The sequence below is a fragment of the Zonotrichia leucophrys genome, chromosome 6, assembly GCF_028769735.1.
Source record: "Zonotrichia leucophrys gambelii isolate GWCS_2022_RI chromosome 6, RI_Zleu_2.0, whole genome shotgun sequence".
Lineage (NCBI taxonomy): Eukaryota > Metazoa > Chordata > Aves > Passeriformes > Passerellidae > Zonotrichia > Zonotrichia leucophrys.
The window spans coordinates 8,412,272-8,437,986 of record NC_088176.1 but is presented as its reverse complement, the minus strand read 5'-3'; the positions used below and the strand labels follow the sequence as shown (position 1 = coordinate 8,437,986).

Sequence of the window (25,715 nt, the reverse complement as noted above, 5' to 3'; positions counted from 1 at the left end):
CTACATAGGTTTGGAAAGCATTTGTTTGACAAGAGAGAAAAAAATATTAAGATTTAGGTAGGTCGTGAGATAATAGATTAAAAATTGCCAGTATTGTTGTACAGAGAAAAATCACAGATCATTTCTCGGTGAAACCAGTGCTACTAAATTTATAGACGGTGTCCATCATCAGTTAATATTTTAAGGATATGATATTAGTTTAAGTGATCCAATTGCTGAGTGGTGTGATATGACTCTAAGCAAACATTTTTGTTAAACTTGCTTGGGGGCTAAATTCTTTGTGAGCTTTCAGCTCTCCTGTTGGTGATCTTTTCTTCACAAAGCAAAGCCCCTTCCCTGCCTGTGCTTTACTTCTGAAGCTCTTTAAAACCATTTCTCCCTGCAAGCCTTTCTGTGGTGCAGGGATGGATTTCACACAGGTGGAAATTTTTGGTTGTCCTAATCTCTGTCCATTTGTGTGACAGTCCCCTGTGTGGGAGCTTCTCAGAATAGAAATGAGTCTCTCCTTCCTGAGAGTTTGGAAATCATCTAGCCCAAATCAGCACCTGTGATAAAGATGCTGACACCAGTGCTGCAGATGGCTATTATTTATTTATGTTCTTGTAACAGGGTAATGGAGTGCCCTCACCTAATATTAATAGAAATATCTCTTTACAGCAACTACATATATATAAGAGAACACATAATGGGAACACTATAAACTTCACTAATAAGGTCCTCTAATATCTTCTTGAACAGAAATAAAAATCTCCTTTATCTCTATTTGGTTTTCCGCTATTTGGGGAAAGAAAATAATTTTTCCCCCAAATATAATTGTCACATTTACTTAAAAAAAAAATAGAGAGAGAAGACCCCTCTCTCTATGTGTCTCTCGCTGTGTTTTTATGTTGCAGCCCTTTCTGAGCCTGGACACTTGTGGGGAAGCTAACCACTTTCTGTGGCTACTCCAGGTGACAACTGCAATCACAAAACACTGATGTTTACTTGAGATCCTGAGATACAGGCAAAGGCAAATTTGGAATGCTAAGTGGAATGCAAGGAGACAAAATCTCATTCTAAGAGCAACACTCGATCTGCTAACCTGACACTGAAAAGGAAACTCATGTGAGCTGTATATACCAAACCAAGATTTACCAGCATGGCTCTCTTACCAGAGGGTTGAAGGAAAGTGTTTTGCTCAAGGTTACAGAATACAAAATCTGCAAGGTATTAGAGCACATTTTGTAAACATAAAAAGTGGACAAATCTGTAGAATAATTTATACATACTTTTTCCCCCCTTCTTTTTTCTGACAGCATAACTCTGCCCATACTGTGCTGAAAAAAAGGGTTTTCACAGATTTGTGATGTTAACTGTTGAATCTATATTTATGAGTTTCCATGATGTTTCTGTAATAATAAGATTATTAACGTCCTTTTTACTTACTATGAGGCACTAAGGCAATCAATGCGTGAAGCTCACCCGCCTGTAACAGTGGCTGGTTCATTAGCCAGGGACTGCTGTAAAGACTGGGGTGAACATTATGGAATCTGCATTTATTTTTAGCAGGGACTCGATATTCTGTGCAAATCCAGCATGAGAAAGGGGAGTGGATTTCTCCTTGGCAAAGAATCCTTTCCAGAATGGCCTCATTCAAACACTTTATATCTATTCTTTCTAGTCCTGCAGCCTAAGGTGCTGGTGAAAAAGCATGAAAAGCACAGAGAGGGTTTTTTGGTGAAACTGATCCTCTGTTTTGAGTGATGTCTGTGGAGTGTGGTTCTACCAAGAGCTGTGCCCATTGAATGCTTTGTCTGGTTCCCATTTTTGGCAATTAGCTCACCAGAACATCATGTTGGGTTCTTTCAAAAGCCTCACAAAATCTTCAGACTTACCTTGCTCGTGTTGAATTCTGCTCTGTCCTTAGTATCTCCTTTCCTTTCAGGTGAGACCAGGCTAGATGGGGAGGCAGCTCCCAAATCCTGGATCTCACACCCTTTTGAGAATTCCCAACCTTGGTGACACCCAGATCCCTTGGTGAGCCTGGAGTGGCCTCACCATCAATGTGTGGTCACAAAGGCCCTGATTCAGCACTGGAATCCCATCCTGTCACTGCGTGGGGCAGCCCCACACCAATGGCACAGTGCTGAAATCATTGCTTTGACAGAAACAGGTCGTGAACATTTTCAGTTCTTAAACTTTAATTAATCCTATTGGAAGTCCACTTGATCAACTGAGGAGCTTGCAACAGCATGTGAAAGTGACAGCTATGGAAAATGCCATTATTAGGAGCATTTCCATAGTGTCTGTGGCTCTCCATCAGCAGGCAGACATCCCAAAGCAATGCACACAGTATTTTCAAATTAATATAAAGTGTATATGAGAGGCCTTTTAAAGTTTGCTGTATATTCAGGGGAAGCTCAAACTGAGGCTCTGACCTGAATTTGGAATTGAGTGCTCCTTTCAGTTAAGTAAAAGCTCATTTTTCATGACTAGAATCCATTTATTAGGTGAACCAAAAACCCCATAAGCAGACAGTTTTAGGATTTCAAAGTGCCTTCATACAGGTTCTAGGAAACAACTTGCAAAACATGCAGGAATTTATACAGAGATGTTTAATAAATCAAAGAGACACTTACAACAATGAACATCACTCAGTTTAGGTGATTAGTTCTTTACAGTCATTAGGATTGGAGACCAGAGTGTGTGGACTAGTCTCTTTTTATAGATGATTGATGGGATGAGAGAGATCAGAAACAATATTGTAGACAACAGATGAACAGAGAATATTAAAAAAGCAATGGGGGGAGGATTGAAGCCCTGCTGAAAGATTAAAGAATAGAAAGAAGTACAAATGAGCAAATCAATTATTGTGTGAAGATTTCTAGGATGCTGTTTAATTCATATTGGCCTGTTCTATATTTAGTTTCCTCACAGTTTCTTTTTTTATTGATGTTTCTTTTAGTTCCCTCTCTGGAATCTGATTCTAAGATGCATCATTGAATCATCCTTTGAGGGGAAATGTTACAAAATGAGACCCAATCTAGCAAACATTTTCTGACATGAGCCGTCTTGCCTTAACTAAGCAAAATTCAATGGTGCTGTTTCAGAATATGAAAATCACTCAAAGAAGAAAAAGTTTGGAAATATGGGCCATGGAGGGGGGTACATTTTTTCTGGGAGGGAAGGGCAGAGAAGGAAAGGGAAGGGGTAACTTCAGGCATACTTTTTCCTTCCTCTAGAATTTAGTTGAGTAGCCAGTATATGGGGCAGGATCCTGGAAAGATGGACCACAAATGTCCAGAGTAAAGTGGATTTATGTGCAGCATCTGTCTGTCAGACCCCCTTGCTGGATGCAATGCCAGGATCTGGGCAGCTCCCCATGGGAACATCTGTTCAGGACCAGCTTCAGGGAACAGGGAAAATGGGGTTTCCAGCTTCTTCTCCTGCCTGAAACCTTCATTTCCAGAGTATCCTGTACATGATGTGAAAGATCCTTCCCTCAAGGAGGGTGTTTGCTGTGGTTTTTTGGGGTCCCACTCAAGTGCACAAGTGAGGATGTCAGAGAGGAGAAACATTTGTGCTAGGGAGGCACCATGGTAAAGAGAAAAGTGAAAATAAATACAGGTTTTAAAAATTATATACTGTTATAACAGACCACAGACTTTAAAATAATGCAACCATATCGCTTTGCTGTCTTCAACATGTCACTAAAGACCTGAGATCAGGCTGTTCAGGAATCAGTTCCACTTTGGAGCACATTTGCATTAGTTTTAACAATAAATTATTCAGTTTTTCAATGCCTGGCTTAGGAATTATAACATCACTGTAATTACTTTTAATGTAAACACTGATACATGCTGCCATCCATACTAGCACCTCCACATTCCAAATTTGCAGTGAAAGCTTAGGGGCCATCTAAACCTACTGTATGAGAAGGGCTGCTTTACACACAAAATATAAACTTTTTCTCAGAAGGTTCTTTTTAACAACAGCCAAAAGAATTCACTGATACCCTTCTTGTGAAGTATTTCATAGGAACATAGTGACTCTTGACTCTTTTCTTCTTGCTGGAAGACTATGATGCTTTACAGGGAGATTGTAAATCAGGATGTTCATGTTATTACCAAGGTTAGGAAAGGAGGAACTTGACAGCTCCTATCATGAAACATTGTCATGGTAGGTTCATATAAAAATTTCTCAACCTTAAAAATGCTCACCTTTTGAGCCTTTGAGGAGTCTGGAGTGAGAAAACCACAGTGACTTTCCAGTGAGCTGATACAGTTGTTGGCTCTTAAGAGAAGGCTCACTGGACACTGTCTGCATTTCCCTTTATGAACTCCAAACCCTGATTTTTCATGGTGCTGGGTCTGTCCATTCCCAGTTTTTCCCTTTGAAGTTTGGGCTGGTGGTGTTGGCACAGAGACCCAAAGGGCTGCAAACACCTTGCTTCCATCACTTTCACCAGGTCTGGCTCTTCGTACCTTCCATCAGTGTATCTTTAAAGCCTGCAAGGTTTGATTGCAATGGGAACAGAAATTGGAGATTGGAAAAGGTAAAAAAAAGATATTTGGTAGCTGCTTGGCCGAAAAAAGGCTGGTTAAAGAGGACCAGAGGGAAGAAGGCAAACTGTGCTCAATGCAGTGAACTCGGGGGAAGAACAGGTTGAAGCTTTCAGAGTAAGGTAAGGATAAATTAAGTGGAAAGGGGACACAAAATCCCTTAGGATCTGCTCACAGTTCCAGTGACCAAATTGCAAAGTAATTTGTGGTTATTGATCCGGTGCTCACATTTGCATTGCTGCTCAGGAGACAACTTTATCATCTGAGAAAGTCTGATAAAAGCCATGATCAGTTTTATTTGTGGTTACCACTGCTACATGGAGAAACGTGCAAATCATACTCTGCTGTTTCTATTACAAGTTTCAGAATCTTAAATTACAAAAAAAACTTATTTGACTCCAACTATGTTAAAAATGAGATTGACTACTGAATCAGTGTCTACAGAAAAAACAGCTTTTCAGAAAGAAAATACAGGTCAAGTATAGATCTGAGATGAGGGAACAAAAAGAAGAATTGTAACCTGGGGAATCTGAGTTTGAAATTAATCAACATCTTTATGCTCAATCAAACTGGCCCTGCTTATCACACCAGGCTGGCCAAGTTGAACATGAAACTAAGATAAATATGACTTAAGGCTACTCATGTCACACCTCCACAAGGAGAGCAAGAAGCTAAGGCAGGGTCTGCCACCATGTACAGTCTTCCAGCTGGCCATTTAGAAGAATAATTCCGTCCATGTGCACTAATTACTATTAGACAATATATAGAAAATTTAAAATCTGCTTTAGCGTGCTGCAGAAGTAAATTAAACATTTTAGGAGAATGAAATATTTGTATAGCTCTTACTGAAAATTCTTTGGCTCTGTCAGAACTGCATAGCTGTGCTCATGACATTTGTGCATCTTTGCACCTGAAGTTACTTGTCTCTGTTATTTCAGTCATTCAGACGATTCATTGAACAGCATATTAAATTATTCTGCTGAAGAATTCACAGATATTTAGTATGTGTATTACTGTATGAACCGGTTGGATTCCTTTCCTAAAAAAATGATGACTCGATGAAAACTTTGTGAGTCCTTTTTAAAGTAATAACACTACAGCAAATGGAAAGAAAAATAATTTTTAAAATTGCAGTAATTATTATTTAATGATATATTTTGGAGGCGTGTCTTGGGGTTTTTTTAAAACTCAGGTGTTTTCTAATTTGTGATTGCCTCTAATGCATGCAAAATGGCATGGGGGTCATATTTTATTACATCTTTACTTGTATGAGTTCCTTCAGATTAATGTTCCTGCTCTCCCTTTTGTCTGGAGAATCACCAATGGGGCCTGTGGAGGAGGTGTTTGGTAACTGGAGCAGAGAGACTATATTAGCTCTACCTTTGCAGTCTAAAAATATCTCTGTTTTAGGATGGTTGGACAGAATTTGGCCCTTGGGATTTATAGCCTAGGCAGGTTAAGTGAGTGCTGTTCACATTAAATGCAGACTTTGAGGTAGGCCATCGCATCTTTCCTAAAATGATGTTACCCTACGGTCAGATTTTTGTTTGTTTTTAATACTCTGTAAATTTACTACAGGGGCTTTGATGCATGTTTTTCAGCTTGAAAGCAAAACTGTCTTCCTTCATCCACCACTTTACAATTTTAATGCTTTTAGCAGGCAGCTCCAAGACACAGAAATGGGCTCAGAGAGCAGCACAGCCAGCAAGAATATCTGGAGCTCTTCTAGGGAAGATTTAAAAGAGAACTCAAGAGGCCAGAAGAGGACAGAAAATATTTTAGCTGGGCATCTGTCAATCTTTGACTGAGCACATGGACAAAGCTCCACCATAGCAGGTTGTTCTTCAAGGTGGTGTTTATGCACCTTCAGAGAAAGAGTTTGGTACCAAATCAATGCCAAATAGAAGATGCTGGTCCTGGTGTGCATCCCTGGGGTGGGATTGCCTCTCTCTCCAACCAGCTCAGCTTTTTGCAGCAGCTTTGACCTAGCATATAGCCTTTGATGAGTTACTTATGACTTAGAGCAGGATGGACAAGGGAAGAGCCCTCTTACACGTCCAACAGAACTTTCTGCTGCCTGCACTCATTCTGTTTTTTGCTTGTTTGATTGTCTTGAAATTTTTAACTGTGCTTTTGATCTGAGCCTAAGAATTGAAACCATCACTGGGAATGTGCTGCTAGAGAGAATTATGAAGCAAAATGCAACCACAACACTTTAAATGTTGATTTAAGGGATGTCTAGACCTCATGCTGGCTTTCTGCACCAAGATGAATTTCTCACAGACAATACCCCTCCTCCACTTCCCAGATTTTATATTAAAAGTCTATTCCCTATACTCTCTCTCAACTCTAGTCCTTCTGTAGGAAGAGGAATAATAGGGCTTCTGCTTTCTTATTTTCATTTGCAGTTTGGAAAGGACTTGTATTTAATGGAAGTGGAGAGAACACTAAAGAGGAAGCATGAACATGTGTAGGGCTTTTGAGTTATTAGGTTAATTAAAGAAAACCACAAAATTGTGGCAGTGTAAAAGACCAAAGTCAAAGCATCCATATTCCCTGGCATTGCTGTTGACTCTGAAGAAAGATGTTCTTACCCTTGAAGAGTGTGGCTTGTGCTGCTGTGGGCTGATGCCAGCAAGAATTTCTAGAACTTGTGCTTTTGTTAGATTCACATAGTAGATGTTTTCATCTTGCTTTTATCTTTGGAATTTTCTCTCTTCTCTCACAGCTGTGGTGATTTGTTTATTTTGGTGTTAATAACTAGATCTGCAGTTAGTGTGTCTAACAGCATAATAATCCACATGCACCAGACACACAGAGGTAGATTCAGCACAGAATATTCATTTGTGTTGGAGGATGGAGAGGCGTTCTCAGCCAGGAAGGGTTTGAAATGCTTTCCAGGATCAGAATTCAAATTATCTGTACAGTGGCAGAAAAATATCCAAGAGTAATATTTTTTCAGTGGAAATTCCCATTTTAAGGGGAAAAAAAGAAGAATAAAATAATGTTTCTGCTGTTTATTCTGGCAACCAAAGTTGCTCAAGTATTATAGACTATAATATTCAGTAGTAATTCCAAATAAATCATTTGAGACTACGGTCTTTTAGGCTGGTTATTTTTTCCTTCTTTTATACTAGACATCACAGCTAGGACAGGGTATGTCTTTTGCCTGGAGCTGCTCATTAACACAGGAAAAAATAGTGAGCCAGAAGAGTTTATTATCTAAGCAGACAGGACATAGTGAAAGTAGAGAAGTTACTAGCCACACTCTTATGATGGGAATGAGGGAGTATTTAGAGAAATTATTTGTTCAAGGCAATATCAACAGTGATGCAGAAAACCCCCAGCCCACCATAGTCCTGATCCAGTACTTCAAACTTTTGTTTTCATCTATTTATTCTCAATTTAAAAGGATTTGATGGTTTTTATGTTTTTTCCCTCCATGTTTATTGTTGGAAGACATCTAAATTGTCACAGAGAAATGCTTCATGTCTGAAGGATTTCAAGCTTGCAGGATTGCAAGCTAGGATGGGCTTGGAGATGGAATAGTCAATTCCCCCAAGAAAAAAGAACACCTGTACCTGAGTCCTGCACCACCCTTGGAGCCTTTTGCCATGCACACCAATACACTTGATGCATTCCCATGCCCAGAGGTGGTGATCATATCCTGATGGGCAAGGAAAGCAAGATGTGCATGTGGGCTCACAACTTTGAAGTGTCAGAATGGTTCCAAAGCCTATTTTCAGTTTCTTGAAGCTCCCTACTGAAAATATTTCTGTATATAGGAAAGTGAAAGAAGGATTTCCACTTGTTTAAACTTCAGTCCATCTCCTAAAACCAGAAAGAGGTTGCAGGGAGGTTTGCCTTCCCATTGGGTCTGACATGAGAACCACTTTGGCACTGTCAGGGGGCAAAATAAAAATGGATCCACTGAACATTCTTACTGGTCAAAATCCTCCTGGCAACACAGAGAAAGCAGCAGCCCTGTGTCTTGCACCTTATTGTGTAGATTTATGTGGTATTGAAGGACCATGAGCATTGTGCTAGCTCTCTGCACATGGCAGGATTTCATCAGCAGCTTGAGAAGGTCAATTAAGTATTAAATAGCACCCAGGATAACAGGGTAAGATCACTAGGTGCCATGTAACATTTTTTTACATATCATGAGCTGTGCACAAGGGCATATCTAAATAAAATGCATAGGAAATAGCATCACACAAATATGATCTACATTTTTTCTTGATCAAAGAGGCTGAGGAAAAAAATAATTAAAAAGTAAAAGCCTTATGCAATGAGATTTAAAAGAAAACTTCGGGGGCTGATAAGACGCATCTGGCACAACTTCAAAGTCCATCAAAGTACATATAATCAATGTTTGTCAATAGCAGTTTTGCATCCTTTAATTTATCTTTCATGGATATAAAGCATGATGTTATTAGGATCCAGTCCATACCTTAATTCTGTTTGAGATTTGATGAATCAGGGCTCTATTAAAATTCAGTGCAAATCAGCTTACTCAAGGACACATTACATAAAGTCGTGTGTTATCTAACTCCTTTTATCTTGCTGTCTTTCTAACTAGTTAAAGAATCTAGAATTTCATAAACTTCTATTTGTGGCTGGCCACCAACATACTGACTCAAACACATTGCTTGTAGGGACCTGCTTGAGGTATGCACATGTGGCATAGTCAGGATACCAAAATTCTTTGTGTATTTTTTGGGTGTATGAAATCTCCTTTAGGAATGTTCATGCTCCAGAGCAAGGAATCATCAGAAACACTGTTCCCTGGCATCCAAATTTCAGCACTGCCACTGTAATCAAGTACTCACAACTGGTTTTTTCACCACAAAATCACATTCAGGATGGGAAATTTTTAAGCCCTTGGGATTTCACTGTTCTTTTCCTTATATTTCAACATGTGAACACTATTTTTATCACTGTCTTCCTTTTCAGGTTCTAAACTGTCATGGGGAAAGAACGGTCACAAATTTGTTTTTGTGACATGCAGCACAAACAATATCTGATCAGCAAAAGTTTGTCAGCATTTCTGCTACAGGGGGTTGTTCATTCTTGCAGAAATTCTCTGATTTCCTGATTTGCTACCATTGTTACAAATGCTTCAGCCTCAGGAGAATAAAGGTTACTCAAGAATTTAGATTTTTTTATTAAAAAAAATAAATCCTGGTTTTCACATTAGTGGAATAAAGCTTGAGGACATGAACTCTGATTCACATCTGAAATTTAGAAAATAATCAAATAACACACTTTGATGCTCTTAAAAATCATATATTATGTAACAAGATCTCAATGTTTTTCAGGTGAGAGAGAAGTAAGTATGATTCATACTTTTTTCCAATTTAAAATAATAGATGAAAGATAATTCTAATACAAAGTAAATGCTTGTTTTTATTGTTAATTTAAACTGTTCCCATCCTTGTTACTTACTGATTTGAAACATTTGCCAGGGGTCAATACAGTCATTATCTGGACAGGATGCAATTATTTGATCAGGGCAATCTGTTGAACATTAAACAATATTTGAAGCATGGTTAATTATTTGCACTGAATTAGCTTGGCCTCAAAAGACTGTGACTCGTCTAAAAAATCATAAGCAAGAAGAAAAAACTAATTTCAAGAAAAAAACAAGGATGGCTAACAGGGCTTTGACACTTCAGGTTCTTCCACTGGTTATTCTCCTAGGGACCACATGTTTGGGCGTGAGTATGTTTTTATTCTCCTTTTCTTTCTGTGTGGTAGCTTTGCTGTATCTGCATTTCAGGCCACTGAGATGACCAAGTTAATGCATCATAAGAGGGGAGCCCCGTGGGTTTTTTTGAAGCAGACATCTAACAGTGTCTAGGAATGGCTCTCCTGAGTTTACTGAGTGGCCACACCACTCTGGGTGGTCTGTGGTGGGGAGCATGGTCCCTCTCCTGTCCTGGGCACTAAGAAATGATCCAAAACCCTGGACTGCAACATGGGCAACTCATCTTAAAATCATAGAATGTTTTGGGTTAGAAAGCACCTTAAAGATCATCTTGTTCCAACCCCTTTGCCATGGACAGCGACATCTTCCTCTAGAGCAGGTTGCTCAGAGCTCCATCCAGCCTGGCCTTGGGTATTTCCATGGATGGGGCATCCACCATCTCCTGGGCAACCTGTGCCACTGACTCACCTCCCTCACTGTAAAAACTTTCTTCCTTATTTCCAGTCTACATTCTGAAGGGCCTCAATGTCTCGTTAAACAGGTCAGGTAGGCCCTGCCTTGGCAGTTTTGCAAACTCTTCTGTAAAAGGTAGAAATTCCCTCAGCCACATGTTTTGAATGACTGAATTATCGTTGCTGCTAACGTGGGAGGAAGGTTAATGGCAAAATATTCAACACAGCTAGGGGTGACCAGAGCTCTGCTCTGGCAGACCTTGATATACTTTCCTACATCTATTCATCTTGTCTTTAAAGAAGACTGGAAGAATGACTTGTAATCAAAGGAAAGTTAAAAGTCAGTTTAAAAAAAATTTCTTTTGTTCTTCCAAACAATCAAGTAGATTTTCTCATGAAGGAATCTGAAGTTCTTTAAAACATCTGCTTTCTTAGTGACTTTTCCTATGTGTGCAGGTTCATATTTACTGAAATACATTGCAAAAATTCAGATGTTGACATGTTTAAATTGAATTCTTTGGGAAAAATATATAGTGAGGCTGTTTAATGGGGCATAGATATTTTTAAGGCTGGAATTTGAGATTACTGATTTTCACAACTCAGTAGAGTAATTAATAATTTGTGTATTACCAGGACCCATGCCCCACTTGGTCCAGTATGAATGTAGGATCTTACTGAGGGGATCAGCTCTAGGGTACTTAAATGCCAGTTTTACAGACTTTGTGGAAACCCCACCTAGTACAAATAAGCTCATCATGAATTTGGCAATGTTAATTCATGCTCAGTTGGGAAGATATGGGGCCAGTCTTAGACAACGTGAAGTTTTGCCCAGATTTTTTCTAATGAGTCCTAAGTGTTAGATTGATTCAATGCTTTTACAGTCCTAATCTGACTTTGCTTTAAAAATTGCTATGGAAAATGTAGAGTATATCTTCCCCTGCCCCTGAAAATTCATTAACATTGCTAAAATGCAAAAGCAATTCTGCTGTCACTGAAAAGCAGCACGACAGAATATTCAGCAGGCTAGTTTTTAATAAAACATGCTTTTTCTTCATAATTAATATAACAAGGTTTTCTGGCTTAGCACTTGGCATGGATCCCAGAAAAAAAAAAAAAGAGGGAATGAGTTGCCATGATGTGACCATTGCATGACAAACAAGTTATGAGAGGATATATTTGTCTTAATGATTTATCCTGAAGAAAAAGTTTCACTGAAATAGCTTGAATGAAAAGACATTAGATGCACTTTTCTGAAACCACCCTTAAATTCGTATTTTCATCCTTTTCTAGAACTAACTATCATTTTTATTTTAATCTGGTTTTAGAAGTAATAAGATGATTAACAAATATTATTGGTGAAATATAGCAGAAGTCAAACATGGGTTTAAGCAGTAGTTCATGCTGAGTCAGTCAGAATAGAACAAGAAAATACTTGGACATTCATGGATCTGACAGGTTTGGAGCAGAATCCTAAAACAAAAATTTTCATTCAGTTCTTTCATACTACCTAATAAGAAACTGATCCCATCTGCATGAATGCATACTATTTCCATAAAAGGCATAAAGCTGCATGGTGAGCACTGAATTTGGTCCTTTACTTTAGCATCTGTGATGCAACTGCACCAAAGATTGTCTACAGACATGGCAGGTCTTCTCGGGTTGGGTTTTTTACCCCTGCTTTTCATTTCACTTCTGCTCAGCAAGATACTCTAGTAGAAATGTGCCTGCCATCAAGGTACTGTATTGTTAAGTATTTCTTAATTAATTTATTAATTCAAAGAGAAAGCCAAATAACTCTTCTGCAACTGAGTCTATCCTCAATTATCCAGACTTGTGCTGAAGCAGCTTTTCTGGAATGCACTCAGATTTAAATGCCATGCTTAAATGTTGTGCTGAGTTGGGCTAGAGAAATCTGGAACAGGACAGTAGGAAGTTGGATCCCACAACACTCCAGTGACAGCTCTTCCCATACAACAGCATGCAGCTCCCACTTAACAGTGCTCTAAAGTGATTCAGCACATGTTTGCAGGAAAGAAAACTATTTTTAAATCTATAGGTGTTCAGATCAGGCCTTTTCCTTGTATCAGATATCCCTGCAAACTCACCATCCCTAGCAGCAGGGAGGAAGCCTTGCAAGGGTCAGAGTAGCAGAGGTGGCTCTTCACTGACTATTTTGGGACTTCAAAAAATTGATGTCCACTTAGTTGTGATGGAAAGTGTTTTGAAATCACAAGCCTTGGCCAATTCAATAACCAAGTGCACTTAGTAGTGGAAAGGGAAGGATAAAAGTATCACATTAAGATCAAACAATTGTAAAAAAGAAACCCTTATCATAAGGGCCTATGGAGAGCTCTTGGCCCACAGAAAGAGGATGCTGTTGCCAGCAGTGCAGGTCTTTCCTTGCTTCAGGCGCTTGGAGACCAACATTTTGGAGTGTTCCGAAGCCAAGTCTGTCTGACATCTTTTTCTGACCCCCAAGGGATCCATTCCTGTTGTAAACCCCCTCTGCTGCTTCCCTTACCCTCACTGCAGGGCTGTACCAGGCACACAGGGCTTCACTGTCTGCTGTGCTGATCACTGTGAGGAGAAGGAATGCTGCCAAGCCCTCCTGGATTTGTGGCCCATCAGGTGTAATGCCCTTCTGCAGTGCTCTCCTAAATTTGCCTGATGCAGCAGGAAAGCAACAAAGCCCTGGGAGCGCCCCCAGCTAATTTTGCACGGTGCTCTCAGAGAGCGAAGCGTTCCTCGCTGACCCCCCAAGGCAATCAGCTTATGCCCTGCAGCGTGCAGGTTGATATCCCGTGTAACTAAAGGGACTTAATGACTTTGCATAAGCTTTAAGTCTAGCAGTATAACCTGCATTCCCAGGACTGGCTGCAGGAGTGTTTGTTAGCCCAGGCACTCTGTTAGTGTGACTAGCTGGCTCCTGCAGCCCCCTGAAACACATTTTGTAGCTTCCCTCTGCTGTGGCATCCGAAGCTGACCCCATTTTTCACCTGGGAGCATGAGTGCACTTCAATCACCAGTGAGCTTTGAAAACATCCAGCTGCTACCAGGCCACCACTTACAGAGCAAAGATTAATTTGGAAACTTTGATCTCTTGGAAAATGGGAGCAGGTAACTCCTGAGCAGAGAATCAAGCTGGTTTCAGCGGTGCCTCTGAAGGATCTTGCTCTTTTTTTGGATCCCTGTGGGTTTTGTATGAGTAGTTACCATGGGAAAGGTTCACCACTAAATAATCAGCAAAATAAAGATTTTAAGTGTGAACTTCTCTGGGTACTCTGGGACTGGTTGATAAAGAACACATCATTTAGTCTGATGCACAAATTGCAGTTCAGTGTGGAGGAAGGAGATGTCTTGTTAGAAGTGAAGAACTCAGAGGCTTTGGTGGAATCCTTTCAGAGAATGGTTTCCCAGGCTAAAAACACAACATGTGTTGCATGTGTGCTCCAGATGATAATATGCCCTGCTTTCATTATCCTGCAACCATGGCCTTGACTGAGAAATACAATGTCATTGCTGGAAAAGCCACTTTCCCTTGAAGTTCAAAGACTGTCACTACCCAAGATGGTTGCAGGCAAAAATCTGGCCGATTGTAAGAGCATCAGAACTGTCGATTCCCTCCTCCTTTGGCAAGCAGCCCAGACAAAGGTTCCTACTGAGAGCTGTCAGCAGGATCAAGGGGTTCACTAGGAGAAGGCAGTAACTGTGTCTGCCCTCGTGGCTCCTTCATGGCTTGTGTCACTTGTGGATGGAAGTTGATCAAATATCCATCTTCATTCTCCAGTTCAATCCCATCCCACCTCCTTCATGGCTGCAAAGCTGTGACTGCACAGATGAACAAATGAAAGCATAATCTTTGTTTTTCTGCCACAGAGGCCAGTTCATGACAAGTTGCAGGAGAATTTGCAGGACTCAATGCAATTGAGTGAATAAGCCAATTCCTACCAATGCAGTTTCATACTGGAATTCCTGTAGTGCTTTGTTGCGGTGTCTGTGTATGTATAGAGCTAATTTTTGTCTGTCTTGCTACTCTGTCATGCAAGCTTGAGTGATTTCACTGTTTTCTCTGGAAGTCTATTTTGCAAACATATAAATTCACATCATAACCCTGGGTTGTCACCTTTTTGCTCTGCTTCTCCACCTGCTTTTGTGTTTTAGTGATTCATTTTTACTGCAATAAGAGGTAGCAATGTACCCAAGACACAATAAACAGTTCAATTGCAGAATGGCCCTGGCAGCCATAAATAACTTCCCTTGAATTTGGGGCCAAATCTTCCTGGGTTTCTTCAGAAAGAATTGCTAGAGATTAACTGGACATTTTTGTCTGAGAAAGAGCCATAGGATTCCATCCTGAGATAAAGAAAGCTCATGGTTCTGTCATTCCTATTTGAATCTATTACATTTCATTGGCCTCTCTTTCTTTAGGAGTTGAAATGGAAACATTGCATGTATCATGTATGTGCAATGTAATTAGTACAAAATCTATTTAGCAAAATTTTGAAGTTTCTTTTTGAAGAAATGAACTTTTAGTGAAGTGCTAATCTTTACAGTGACAAAATACAACAAAGGCCAGGTGAAATTAGGATATTTTGAATTTCACGTTTTTTTTCTAGGAGACCCATAAATGTAGTTGGCTCCATAGTCAGCAGTGCACTGTACCTATGTAAAATGTCCTTTCTTTTTTTTTTCTTTTTACTGTTTGGGGGTTTTTGATTTTTTTCTTTTTTTTTTTTTTTTTTTGGTAGAGTTTCTTTTTTATGAGCCTGAAGTAGTAAAATTTAAAATTGCTCTCTGCAAATTCTTCCAGCTCTGTCCCACATCACTGCAGAACTGCTAAGAACAGAATCCAGTGATTTTATTCCCTCTTGAGAGAGCACACAAAGTATCGGTGTCGAGCTGCAGCAAGGAGACCGTTTGGTGAAACCAGCCCACGGTCTAATTTCTTCTCCCCCCGCCCCCCTTCCTTTTGTTCAAATCCTGCTCCTCCTTGGGCTCAGTGTTGCACCTCGTCGGAAGGACAAGATCCTCCTCTGCTGGCCACGAGCAATACGGCACTGCAGGCAGGAGGCCCTGCCTGCTCTGCCCCTGCCTGCCTCCCTCCTGCAGCCCCCTCCTGAACCCCCACCCTCTGCACCCCTTCTTCTTCTTTATCCATCTCTAACATCCTGCATCCCCATCCTGCATCCCCCATCCTGCATCCCCATCCTGCATCCCCATCCTGCATCCCCCATCCTGCATCCTCTCCTGGAGGGGATGAAGGGGAGAGCTCCAGCACACAGGAGCGAAGGAGTGAGCTCTTCCTCCTCCTCTGCTGCACACCACCATGGCAAGCTTCAGGCCATGAGTCAAAAAGTGAAAATTTGGCCCTCTCCTGGCTAGCAGGGGTGAAATTGCTTCAAAACCAGTGTGGGCTGGTGAGTGGTCCAGGGGACCCCAGGACAGAGGAGAAAATTCTCCATGCTGAGAAGTCAGCTGTGACAGAGGTTTTGTCCCCTGTGGCTCTGCTGCTGCAGCTTGTGACAGGCACACGAGGAGGGAGAGCTGCAGCACAAAAGGAGATGCAGGAGCCTTCAGTAAAGATTGTGTTTGACTCCTGGACTCTATGCTGAGTGCTCCAGAAGCCTTTGTTCCCAGTAATATTTATATTGTGGCAGCAGAGTGCTTTCATCCAAAAGCAGGAATCAAATTCTGAGACTCAGTCACCAGCCACCAAACCATTGCCTGCTCTGAAGTGTGATAGTGTAAACCTGCACATTGATGAGGGCACCACTTTATTGTGAGAAAGAGTTTAGGGTACCTACCTTTCTGTGGTGATCTCTACCCATGTTTGGACAGAGCAGCAGGTGAATAACCTGGGAAAGAAAGTAGTGTAGCAAAATGCTGCATCATCTCTCATCTTTCCTATATCCTCAGGGTATGAGCATTGTGAAAGTGATCTCCACCCTATAGCTGGGGAAACTGAGGCACAGAACAGCCTGGTGTATCTCACTCAGCCTGGGTTGAAACCCTTCAGCATTCCCCGGAATGCCAAGGGCTGTCCCCAGTGCAGGGACAAGCTCACTCAGTCAAACCTTTCAGAGCCATACCCTTTCCAACCCCATAAGGCAAACATGACAGCAGGGCAGCACAGAGAGCTGGAGAGTGAGATGAAATGTTTCTTGCATCAGCCTGCTCCCAGTGCTGCTTCCTTGTTCTTTGTTTCATCTGTTCCTCCAAAAGAGAAGAGTACACTTGCAGAGTTTGTTTTGGTCTGTGTTTATGGATGAATGCTATCACTAATTGTAAATGGAGCAATTAGACCTTTGCTTTATGTGGTCTCCATTGGGGTCTGGCAAAGGATCTGACGAATGCTGTACCTGCACTCAAGAAACATATACACCAAGGACAGAGCTTTTACAGCCTTCTCATTTACCATCATCTCCACAATCATTCAGGAGGGGCAATTGTGTGAGGATGTGTGTCCTTCCAGCTGCAAAGGATTTAGTTCTGTATGTGTGTGGCTCACTCAAATGCACCTGGGAAGGGGCTCTGCTGAGGGGTTCAGGGGACATTGCTCTCATTAAAGTCAGTGGGGAAGGGGAGAACTGAAGTTTCTGTTCTCCCTGGCTCAAACACAAGAGGGATGCAAAGGTGCCTGAAGCAAAAGTTCATTTATATATTCCAGAAAACATTCACAAATGGGAATTCTGAGCTTTTTATTTTGTCTTGTTTCTTATTCATTGCTTCTGATTCATTTGTTCTTAGTCTTAACCAGCATTATCTGAGAATGTCTTTCTTCAATGTATAATGTGCAAGTAAACAGGGCATATATTTACAACTAATTGTATCTGTAGCAATATAGAGGTGCACATAATAATTGCATGTGTATGCTGTCTTTGCTATGTGTGTTAAATTGTTTGGAAATGTATTTTACTCCCTAAAATTATGTGAGGGATGAAGAATAGCACTTCAAATCTCCTTCACACCCACTGTTAGGATGTGTATCCTCACTGCAGGCAGGTAATCCTGTCCTCAGCTGGGATTTAGAGCAAGAGGAAAAGCAAACGGAAATTGTCACGCTGGGGATGCGTCCTGGTGTAAAGTCAGTGCCTTTCCTTTCAGACAAACCTCACTCACACTCTTCAAAGGCTAAGAGCTGTTTTCCTTCTTCTTCTGTTCCCTTTTGTTGCTTGCCCTTGATCATGAGCCAAACAGGAAAGGCTGGAGCCCCACATTGGAGGTGGGACACATGGCATTTCCTCCTGGAGAGTGCCAGAAATATTCTCCTACATCCAAAGATTGTTAACAGCCTTCCAGCTCAGGGGTCCAGGTCTCACTGGGTGCACCAGGTGTAAGGTCCTGGGCCGTGCTGCACTGCCCAACATCCACTCTGCCATGCCCAGGCACCTCCCAGCCTCCAGCTTTGGCAGCCAGCTGGAGTGTGTCCTCTGCCAGCATCTCAGAGAAGTTGGACAAATAATCAGTGTGCCACCACCTCGAAAGCAAAGAGAAAAATTAACCCATTCAGGTCATGTTTGCCCCAAATCAGATCAGCCCAGCAGCTGAGGTGGTATTCTTGGAAAAGCCAGACCTCTCTCGTGGGTTGTTGACATTTTGTTACCCTTTAGAAAGAGCTCTAAAAATCTAGGTCAGTTAGCTCCAAAGTGTGGGGGGGGAACAGCCTTATCTGGATGTACAACATTAGGGGCAAACAGAACTTTGTACTGTAAGCAAAGCTCTGTGCTGGCTTCTGTTTTAACCAGAAAATGACTCTCTAACCTTTATTGTCTCATGCAGGCTACCCATTCTTCCCTCTGGGCCAACACGATGGAAGGTAAGTGGTTTCAGTTTCATCATTTCAACTTCTGCCTGCCACAAAACTGAGAGGCTGGCAACCTGGTTCATCAAGACCCTTTCCTAGTCCCCAGTGCTGAATTATTTTAACTTCGTGGAGAGCCTTGCTGTGCTTAAAATATGGTCTGTGATCAAGTAGAAAGTCTGTTTGACTTTGGAAAGGTAATATGGTGGGTGCTTTCAGACCTTCACGTGTGCTGCAGGAGACAACAGTGCATCATGTCCCAGCCAGGAGTGTGTCTGACACACTGCAAACAAAAACAGAGGTACAGCAGCAGTACAAACGTGCAGCTGATCCCAGGGTTCTCCTGGACCACACCTGCAATTCTCAATTCTGCCCCAAACCATGACTGTTCTGCCACTCTCTGCCTTCCTGGGCTTTGGGGACCAGTGGGTGACAGTGGCCCATTGTCTGGAGGAGAGGTCATGGTGCTGGGCTGCAAACCTCACAGAAGGATGAACAAAGACCATAGCTGGGGATCAAAACTGGAGGTCAAATAAATGAAGGCTGACTTTCCCCTGCAGCATGCAACTAACTGTGGAACTTATCTCTGCAAGGCTTTGCCCCAAGTGCTAGAAGATTCAGAGACAAGCCCATGCAAGTAAAAATCATTAAAGGCTGTGTCGCATTAAGATGTTGATCAGGGAAAAGCTGTGATGAATATTGTGTGAGAATGTGTAGGATGTGTGAGGATTTGTATATCCTTTCACAGCCTACATGGTCCATGTAGAAGATTATGTTTTTATTGATAAGTTTAGTATTTTTGCAGGTAAGCCCTGCTCTTTCTTCTCTTGATTTCAATGGCTGAGTTTATAATGCATATCTAATTAAATATCACAATAATTTTGCTGATTTTCCTGCAAAAAAATATGGTGAATTTTAGTATACCCTCATTATTCATCTGCATTCCTGTTCATTTCAGTGGTATTTGGGCTTTCAGGTCAAACCAGAAATCTTATCTGTCATACAGCAGTGCCCAAATCAATGTTGCTGTTTTGTGTGTAGAAAACAAATTTCCAAATCATTTTTATGTCTGAGCTCAGTATTTGGGCTCTGCAAATATTTGGCCACAGTCATGCACTTGATTCAGGGTTTACACAGCCTTGTGCAAACTGGTTGATCTGTCTTTTGATGGTAGCTTATCTCTTTAACAATTTCTTTAACTCATTCCCTGCCTTATGGTGTATGGTCCTTACATCTGTCCCCTCAGTGTTCCTACAATCTTCTCCCCATCCCCCTTAAAGTTTCCACTCCTTCAGCCATCACGGTTCCCCTTCACCCGCATCCATCCCTCTGAGGAAAAAAGTGCTGCAAAACTGCTTTTAAGTAACAGCCACAAAACTATTTGAAAGGCTTTCTGGCTTTGTTGTTAGCTGGTCTCCCTTCTTTCTGAAGCTGCAGCTACTCCCAGCCACAGCCTGCTTGGAAGGGAGGAAATACTGTGAGGTCTCATCTCTGCAGAAGTAAATGGGGAATATCTCATTATTTAAAATACAGTCAGGATTTCAGCCTCATAAAAATAACACTGCAATAATCTCAGAGCTGGGGACAAAAAGTATTTAGGGGGGTGGTAGGAAAACTCATCCTGCTTAAATTAGGCCAGATTTCAGTCAGTCTCCAGAGGTTCAGAGAGCTTGAATAAATGCTGGGTACTTTCTGGCACTCTTGATGTGTGTTGGCAATAGGCTTTAACTCTGCACATCACTCATCTTGACAACTGCAGTCCAACAAAGTTACCTCGCAATTCAGGTCACCCGATGGCATCCTAATGCATCACTTTCCCACTTGGAACATTAGTCATCACTTGATCCAGGGAAGGTTTTGAAACCAGTGTGACTGTCGGCATTGGGGTATCTGTTCTCTCCGTAACAGAGAGCCCATGTCAGCTAATGAACAAGGGGATATTGATCAGAAATCCATCGCTTGATTGACAGCTCTTGGCAATGTGAAAAACTGCAGATGAAAGCTTGCACAGTTTAAAAGATCACCCAGACCTCAAAGCTGATTTGAAGCTTTAAAAGTCAATCTCTGTCTATCAATTATGGGGGGATTTTTTGTACTACACAGAGGAAAGTTATTCTTTGAAAATTTGCATGCAGGATGTCTAATTTAATTTCATGTAATAGTCACATTTCAGTGACAAATGTCAGATCACTGCTTTTTTAAGCATGTTAAGGTTTTCCAGCACTTACAAAGAACGAACACTCTGATTTAGTAATATGTTTAAATCAACCAGTGTATCAGACTTTGTGCTTTAATTATGTGCTCAGATAAAAAAAAGTGTTGTTTTTGCTTTACTAAACCTATGGCTTGTTATGAATAATTTAAAAATTTGGAATGGGAGCACTTCTTAAATAAGAGATGTGGAAGCCAAATAGTTATTTAGTGTCAAAACAGTGATAAATAAGAAGACATCTCTTAGTTTGATATCATATGCCCCAGTGAGGGTTTTCTAGTCTTTGTTTTTCACTGCTTCATGCAGTTGGAGCAGCTGGGAGATGGGAAATATCACCCATGTGACCTGTAGGAGCTAAGTCTGTTTCTCAGTTTCATGAAGAGGGATAGCAATGGGGAAAGCAGGGACACTGGTCATTTCTCAGATCTGCTGCACTCTTACATCGCCTTGGCTGGTCTCCTAGGTAGTAGCCTCAGCTTCCTGACTCCCATATCCACATGGGGGACAGGGTACCCAAAAGGCTTTGCTCATGTCTTCTGAGCCCTTTCCACATGCACCCTGAACTCCATGCCTTGGCCATTAAATTTCTTGAAATGGTAATTGCCAGCCCTTGAGGGGATTGCCCAGGGTTGCCTGTTTTATCTCGGCCCTGGCTACCTGAAGCTGCCCTCTTCAAGGGCAGCTGGGTGCCAAACTCAGCAGGTGTGCTATAGCCTCTCCCAAAACTGCCCCATCAGTGCGCATGGGGGATTGTGCCCCCAAACCTTGTGAATTACATCTTGGCCATCTTGTTTACAGAACAGCTGAGCTTAAAAATTGTTCATAACCTGTCAAGTAATTACATAAGTATTCTTAATAAATGATTAATCTGTTGCTGAGAAATCATGCCAAACGAAAGTCAAATGACAGTAGTGTCATTTCTTAAAAACACACACAGAGCAGTTGGCTTAAAACCCAGGATAGATGATTCTGCAATGGCTTAGCTATTTTTCCTCATTCAGGGCACTAATTTTTCCTCTGTTGACTCAGGAGAGTCCTCTGTAAAGCATGGTGGCATGTTTGCACTGTGCGTTTCGCAGCTATTGCTCCCCTGTTCATCCTTCATAACTTTAAGCAGGTATATCTTTCCATAAAAAAGGATACCCCATCCTTCAGACAGCATCTGTGGAATAAAAGCCAGAATGCCCCTCTAAGATTCTGAAAATAAACGGGATACAAAATCAGACTACTTCAGACAGTTCCCTCAACCTCAAGTCGTTTGCAAAATCTCCTCTCCAACAAAGTGAACTTGGAGGCTGCATTTCAGGCAAAACTTCCTTTTTGTTTTTCTTCCTTAACTACATCACATTAATTTTAATTTTTTTCAGTGTAGACAATGTCCTTATCTTTCAGCAAGATCCTTCTGTTCCTCAGCAAGGCGTACACTTCTGCAACACTTGCACATAGTTGAGACTCGGCTCCTGTGGAAATAATGAGCTGAGGAAAAGGAGTCTTGACTTGACATAGCAATAAATGAGGTGAAACTTTCCTCTATTTTTTTTTTTTTTTGTGAGAAACGAGAGTTGGCATGTAGGAAAAAAAAAAGAGAAGAAAAAAAGACGGTTCTATTTTAATATAAAATATAAAACACCCATTGTACAAACGTGGAATTTCTTTCTTTTTTTCAGAAGCAAAGAAAGAATAAAGATAAAGGCTGCAAGTGAATGAATGAGGAGAGAAAACTAAGATAATGCAGTCGATAATCAGTTCAAGGCAGAGCATTATCCATGGGGCCATCGGTCCGGCCCTAGGGGAGAGCTTTTTAAAATGTCTCTGTACGTAGCTTAGCTTTGCTCATTACCATAGCTTGTCTTTGAAACACTGGAGTGGCTTCCACTGGCAAGAGCTGTACCTGTGGCAGGAGCCGCCAGTCCACTTTAATCAAACACCCCCTGTGTGGTTGGCAGAGCCGCGCTCCCCATGGGCTCCATGAGGGCTCCGGCCCCTGTAGGCCGCGGCTGCAGGGGCAGGGACGGGCCCCTCAGACAGCACATGGCTGCAGTGCCAGGGCCCTCGCTGTCAAAGGCCGCTTTGTGGGTCAGAAGTCACAAACTCGTGCAGGTGGATGACTGTCCCCCCAGTTGCTCTTGGGATGGGACTCTGTGTCCCCTCACACAGCAGGGCCTCCGTGCTGGGGAAGGCCCTGCCTCATTCTCTGCAGCAGCGGTGATGGTCAGCAAAGCAGTTGGACAAAGAAAATCCCTTCTTCTTATAGGAGCTTAAATCTCTTTTTGTGCTGGTACCAGCCTCATTGTCAGCCCTGGCTGTGGTACCACACTCCTTACGCCTTTGCCTGGAGAGCCTGGCCTGCATTCCCTCTGGAGCATACTGGCTGTCACCACAGGAGCCAGCTGGGCAGCCAGAGCCCCAGTGCGCCTCAGGAGCATCCTCGAGGGCAGCACTGGGGCCAGCTGTGCTCAGGTGAGCTCTGCCTATGCCAAGGAAGAGCTGAACAGCATCTTTGGTCCTCAAGATGGCTACTAAACCCGCTGACATCCCAAATCAGCTGAAAGGGAAAAGTACTGTCCATCTCAGGAATAACTTCTTTCACAACTTGTCTCCTTCCAATTTTAATTCCTGTTCCAGTTTTAATCCTCTGTTCTTTCACTCTCTTCTCACCCCTCCCCGCAGATGAGACTGAGGACTATGAGAACTACGAGAACTACTACTATACAGAAGCAAATCAGGACACCAACCTCCAGCAGGAGCTCTCGGAGGAATTTAGCTGGATGGAGACATCTTTAGGCGACTTCGATTACAGGAGAGGTACCTGTCAGGGGTGGGCAGGAAGGCAAGGAAGGGGTAAAATCTCAACCCTATGCTTGAAGCATGAGTGTGGCAGGCCTGGCTGCCAGCCTGCTCTCGAAATGCCTGCATCAAAGGGATGAGTTAGGAGAATTGTTTGCAATGTTCTTCTTTGTATTTCCCTTGTAAGGATCCTGTGTTTTATCTCCAGGTTTCACAGGGTGGATTCTGATCATGCAGAACATTTCTGATTGCTACTACAAAAAAGCACAGGCTTATTTGTCTATAGACACTGTAAGATGTAATTGCTGTTTTCATGGGATGTGTTCTGTATTTATGCTAGGAACCAAATGTAGAGCTAGTTTTTTCTTTTTTTTTTTTTTCTTCTTTTATCAGTTGCAGAGGTTTTATTTCATTTTCATTTTTTTGTTTTGCTAAACTTCAGGAGAACAGGAAAGGATGCTAGAGATTGCTCAAGGGACTCAAAAGGGGAGGCAGGGAAGTTGCCTGTAACACTCTCCCAGTTATCCCCTGGTACAAAGCAGCAGAGCTGACTTTGGGCTGTCTCCAGTACCAATTGCTCCTGATCTGCAGTGGAGATGTTAAGCACAACATAAGGAGCACCACATGAGTGACTTTAGCACGTGCCAGCTCCCTTTAGGCAAGAGCCACCCAGAGGTTTGGTAGAGTCTAATGGTAGTGGATGGCTTTTCCAGAGGAGATTTAATGCTATGTTCCAAACAGGACATTGCCAAATCCACATCACTCCAGACTCAGTCCATGAAGGCAGACTCAGTCCAGAGACAATGCCACAGAGACAAATCTATCTCTGATCAAAGGAAGGGACTTGCCCCATTACAACTCTGTAATAGGGGAGTAGAGGATCTCCAGACCCAAAGCTATGAGCCACTGCAGCTTGGAATAAACTCTGCAGCAACTCATACCACTCCTGTGGTGCTGAGTTGATGCACAAGCACAGCACTTGTTACAGAGGATGCTGTGCCCAGGAAGACAGACTCTGACAACGACAAAATGCAAGAAGAAAAAGCAGGTGATGAAGGTTGAGATGCTGAAGGATCTCCATCCTTACCTCTACAGACTCATGCTACTCCAGCCCCTGCAAGAATGGTGGTACGTGTGAAGCCAAGGGAAGTGACTTCAGCTGTCACTGCCCCAAGCCATATGGTGGGACTACATGTGAAAAAGGTAATGGCTCTTTTGCTAACCTAAACTCCTCATTTTGGCAGATAATGCTACTGTTGAAACTTTATAAACCTGCTGTTTGCTGAGCTGAGTGCTCTGACAGCCCAGAGCAGTCATGTCCACAGTTCTTAGGACCTCATCCAGGCCAAAGTCTGTCTAAAGAGCATCCAGTGAAATAAACTTCAGGAGTGCAGAGAGTGCTCCTCTATGCCCTGCAAGATGGGAAGTGGGGAGCTGCCCACTGGTACCACAGATTTTTTGCCATAGATGCTGTGAACAAGATGTGAGACCCAGAGTCCACATCTGCCAAATGAAAGCTTCCTTAGAGCATCAAAGGAAGGCACCTTCCTGTGATCCCTGTAAGGGAACAGCTCCTGTGCACACACAAATGCTGATGATGTACTTTATGTGTGTTTTCCACAGTGGAGGACATGTGTCTGGAGAAGAACTGCCACTTTGGGGACTGCCTGATTACATTAACCCCACCTTATTTTAAGTGCAGCTGCAAGCCTCCCTACAGAAGACCCTCCTGCCGGCGTGGTGAGCACTCAGCTGGGCACAAATTGTGGTGGGGACAGCACCATGGCCAGTCTGCAGTGGGAAATCATTCACTGCAGAGGGTGATCCTGCCCTAGTAAAGCTGCAGCTCCCATCCATCACTGGTCAATGATGAGTTATGCTTGATTTGCAGGGTGGTGGTTCAGTCGCTGGTAAAACCCCCAGAGATATGTGTTTTACAAGATTTCATGAGAACTTAAAGCCAACAGGCTGAGTGGGAGCTCTCCCCAGCTTCCACTGGGCATGTGAGTGTCTGTGTAGGGTTCAGCACATTGACAACGCTGTTCTGTGTTTTCCACATTGACAGCATCCAAACAGTGCAGCCCAAACCCTTGCAAAAATGGAGGCACCTGCATACGGAACAGATACAGATCAAAATTCACCTGCAAGTGCCCTGAACCTTTCAGAGGGAGATTCTGCGAGATCGGTGCGTCACAGCCCCTAAGGAGGAGGG

At 42.2% G+C, this 25,715-nt stretch overlaps 1 protein-coding gene across 1 annotated transcript in view; it reads left to right on the top strand.

Annotated features, from left to right (window-relative positions):
- HABP2 (hyaluronan binding protein 2) overlaps positions 1-25,715 on the top strand; it is a 64,420-nt gene that overhangs the window by 30,633 nt on the left and 8,072 nt on the right. Inside the window, exons 3-7 of the mRNA XM_064716318.1 lie at positions 18,483-18,519; positions 23,387-23,521; positions 24,599-24,706; positions 25,127-25,243; positions 25,569-25,688. Coding sequence (XP_064572388.1) covers positions 18,513-18,519; positions 23,387-23,521; positions 24,599-24,706; positions 25,127-25,243; positions 25,569-25,688 — 487 coding nt within the window. The 5' untranslated portion in view covers positions 18,483-18,512. The remainder of the gene's footprint in view (positions 1-18,482; positions 18,520-23,386; positions 23,522-24,598; positions 24,707-25,126; positions 25,244-25,568; positions 25,689-25,715) is intronic.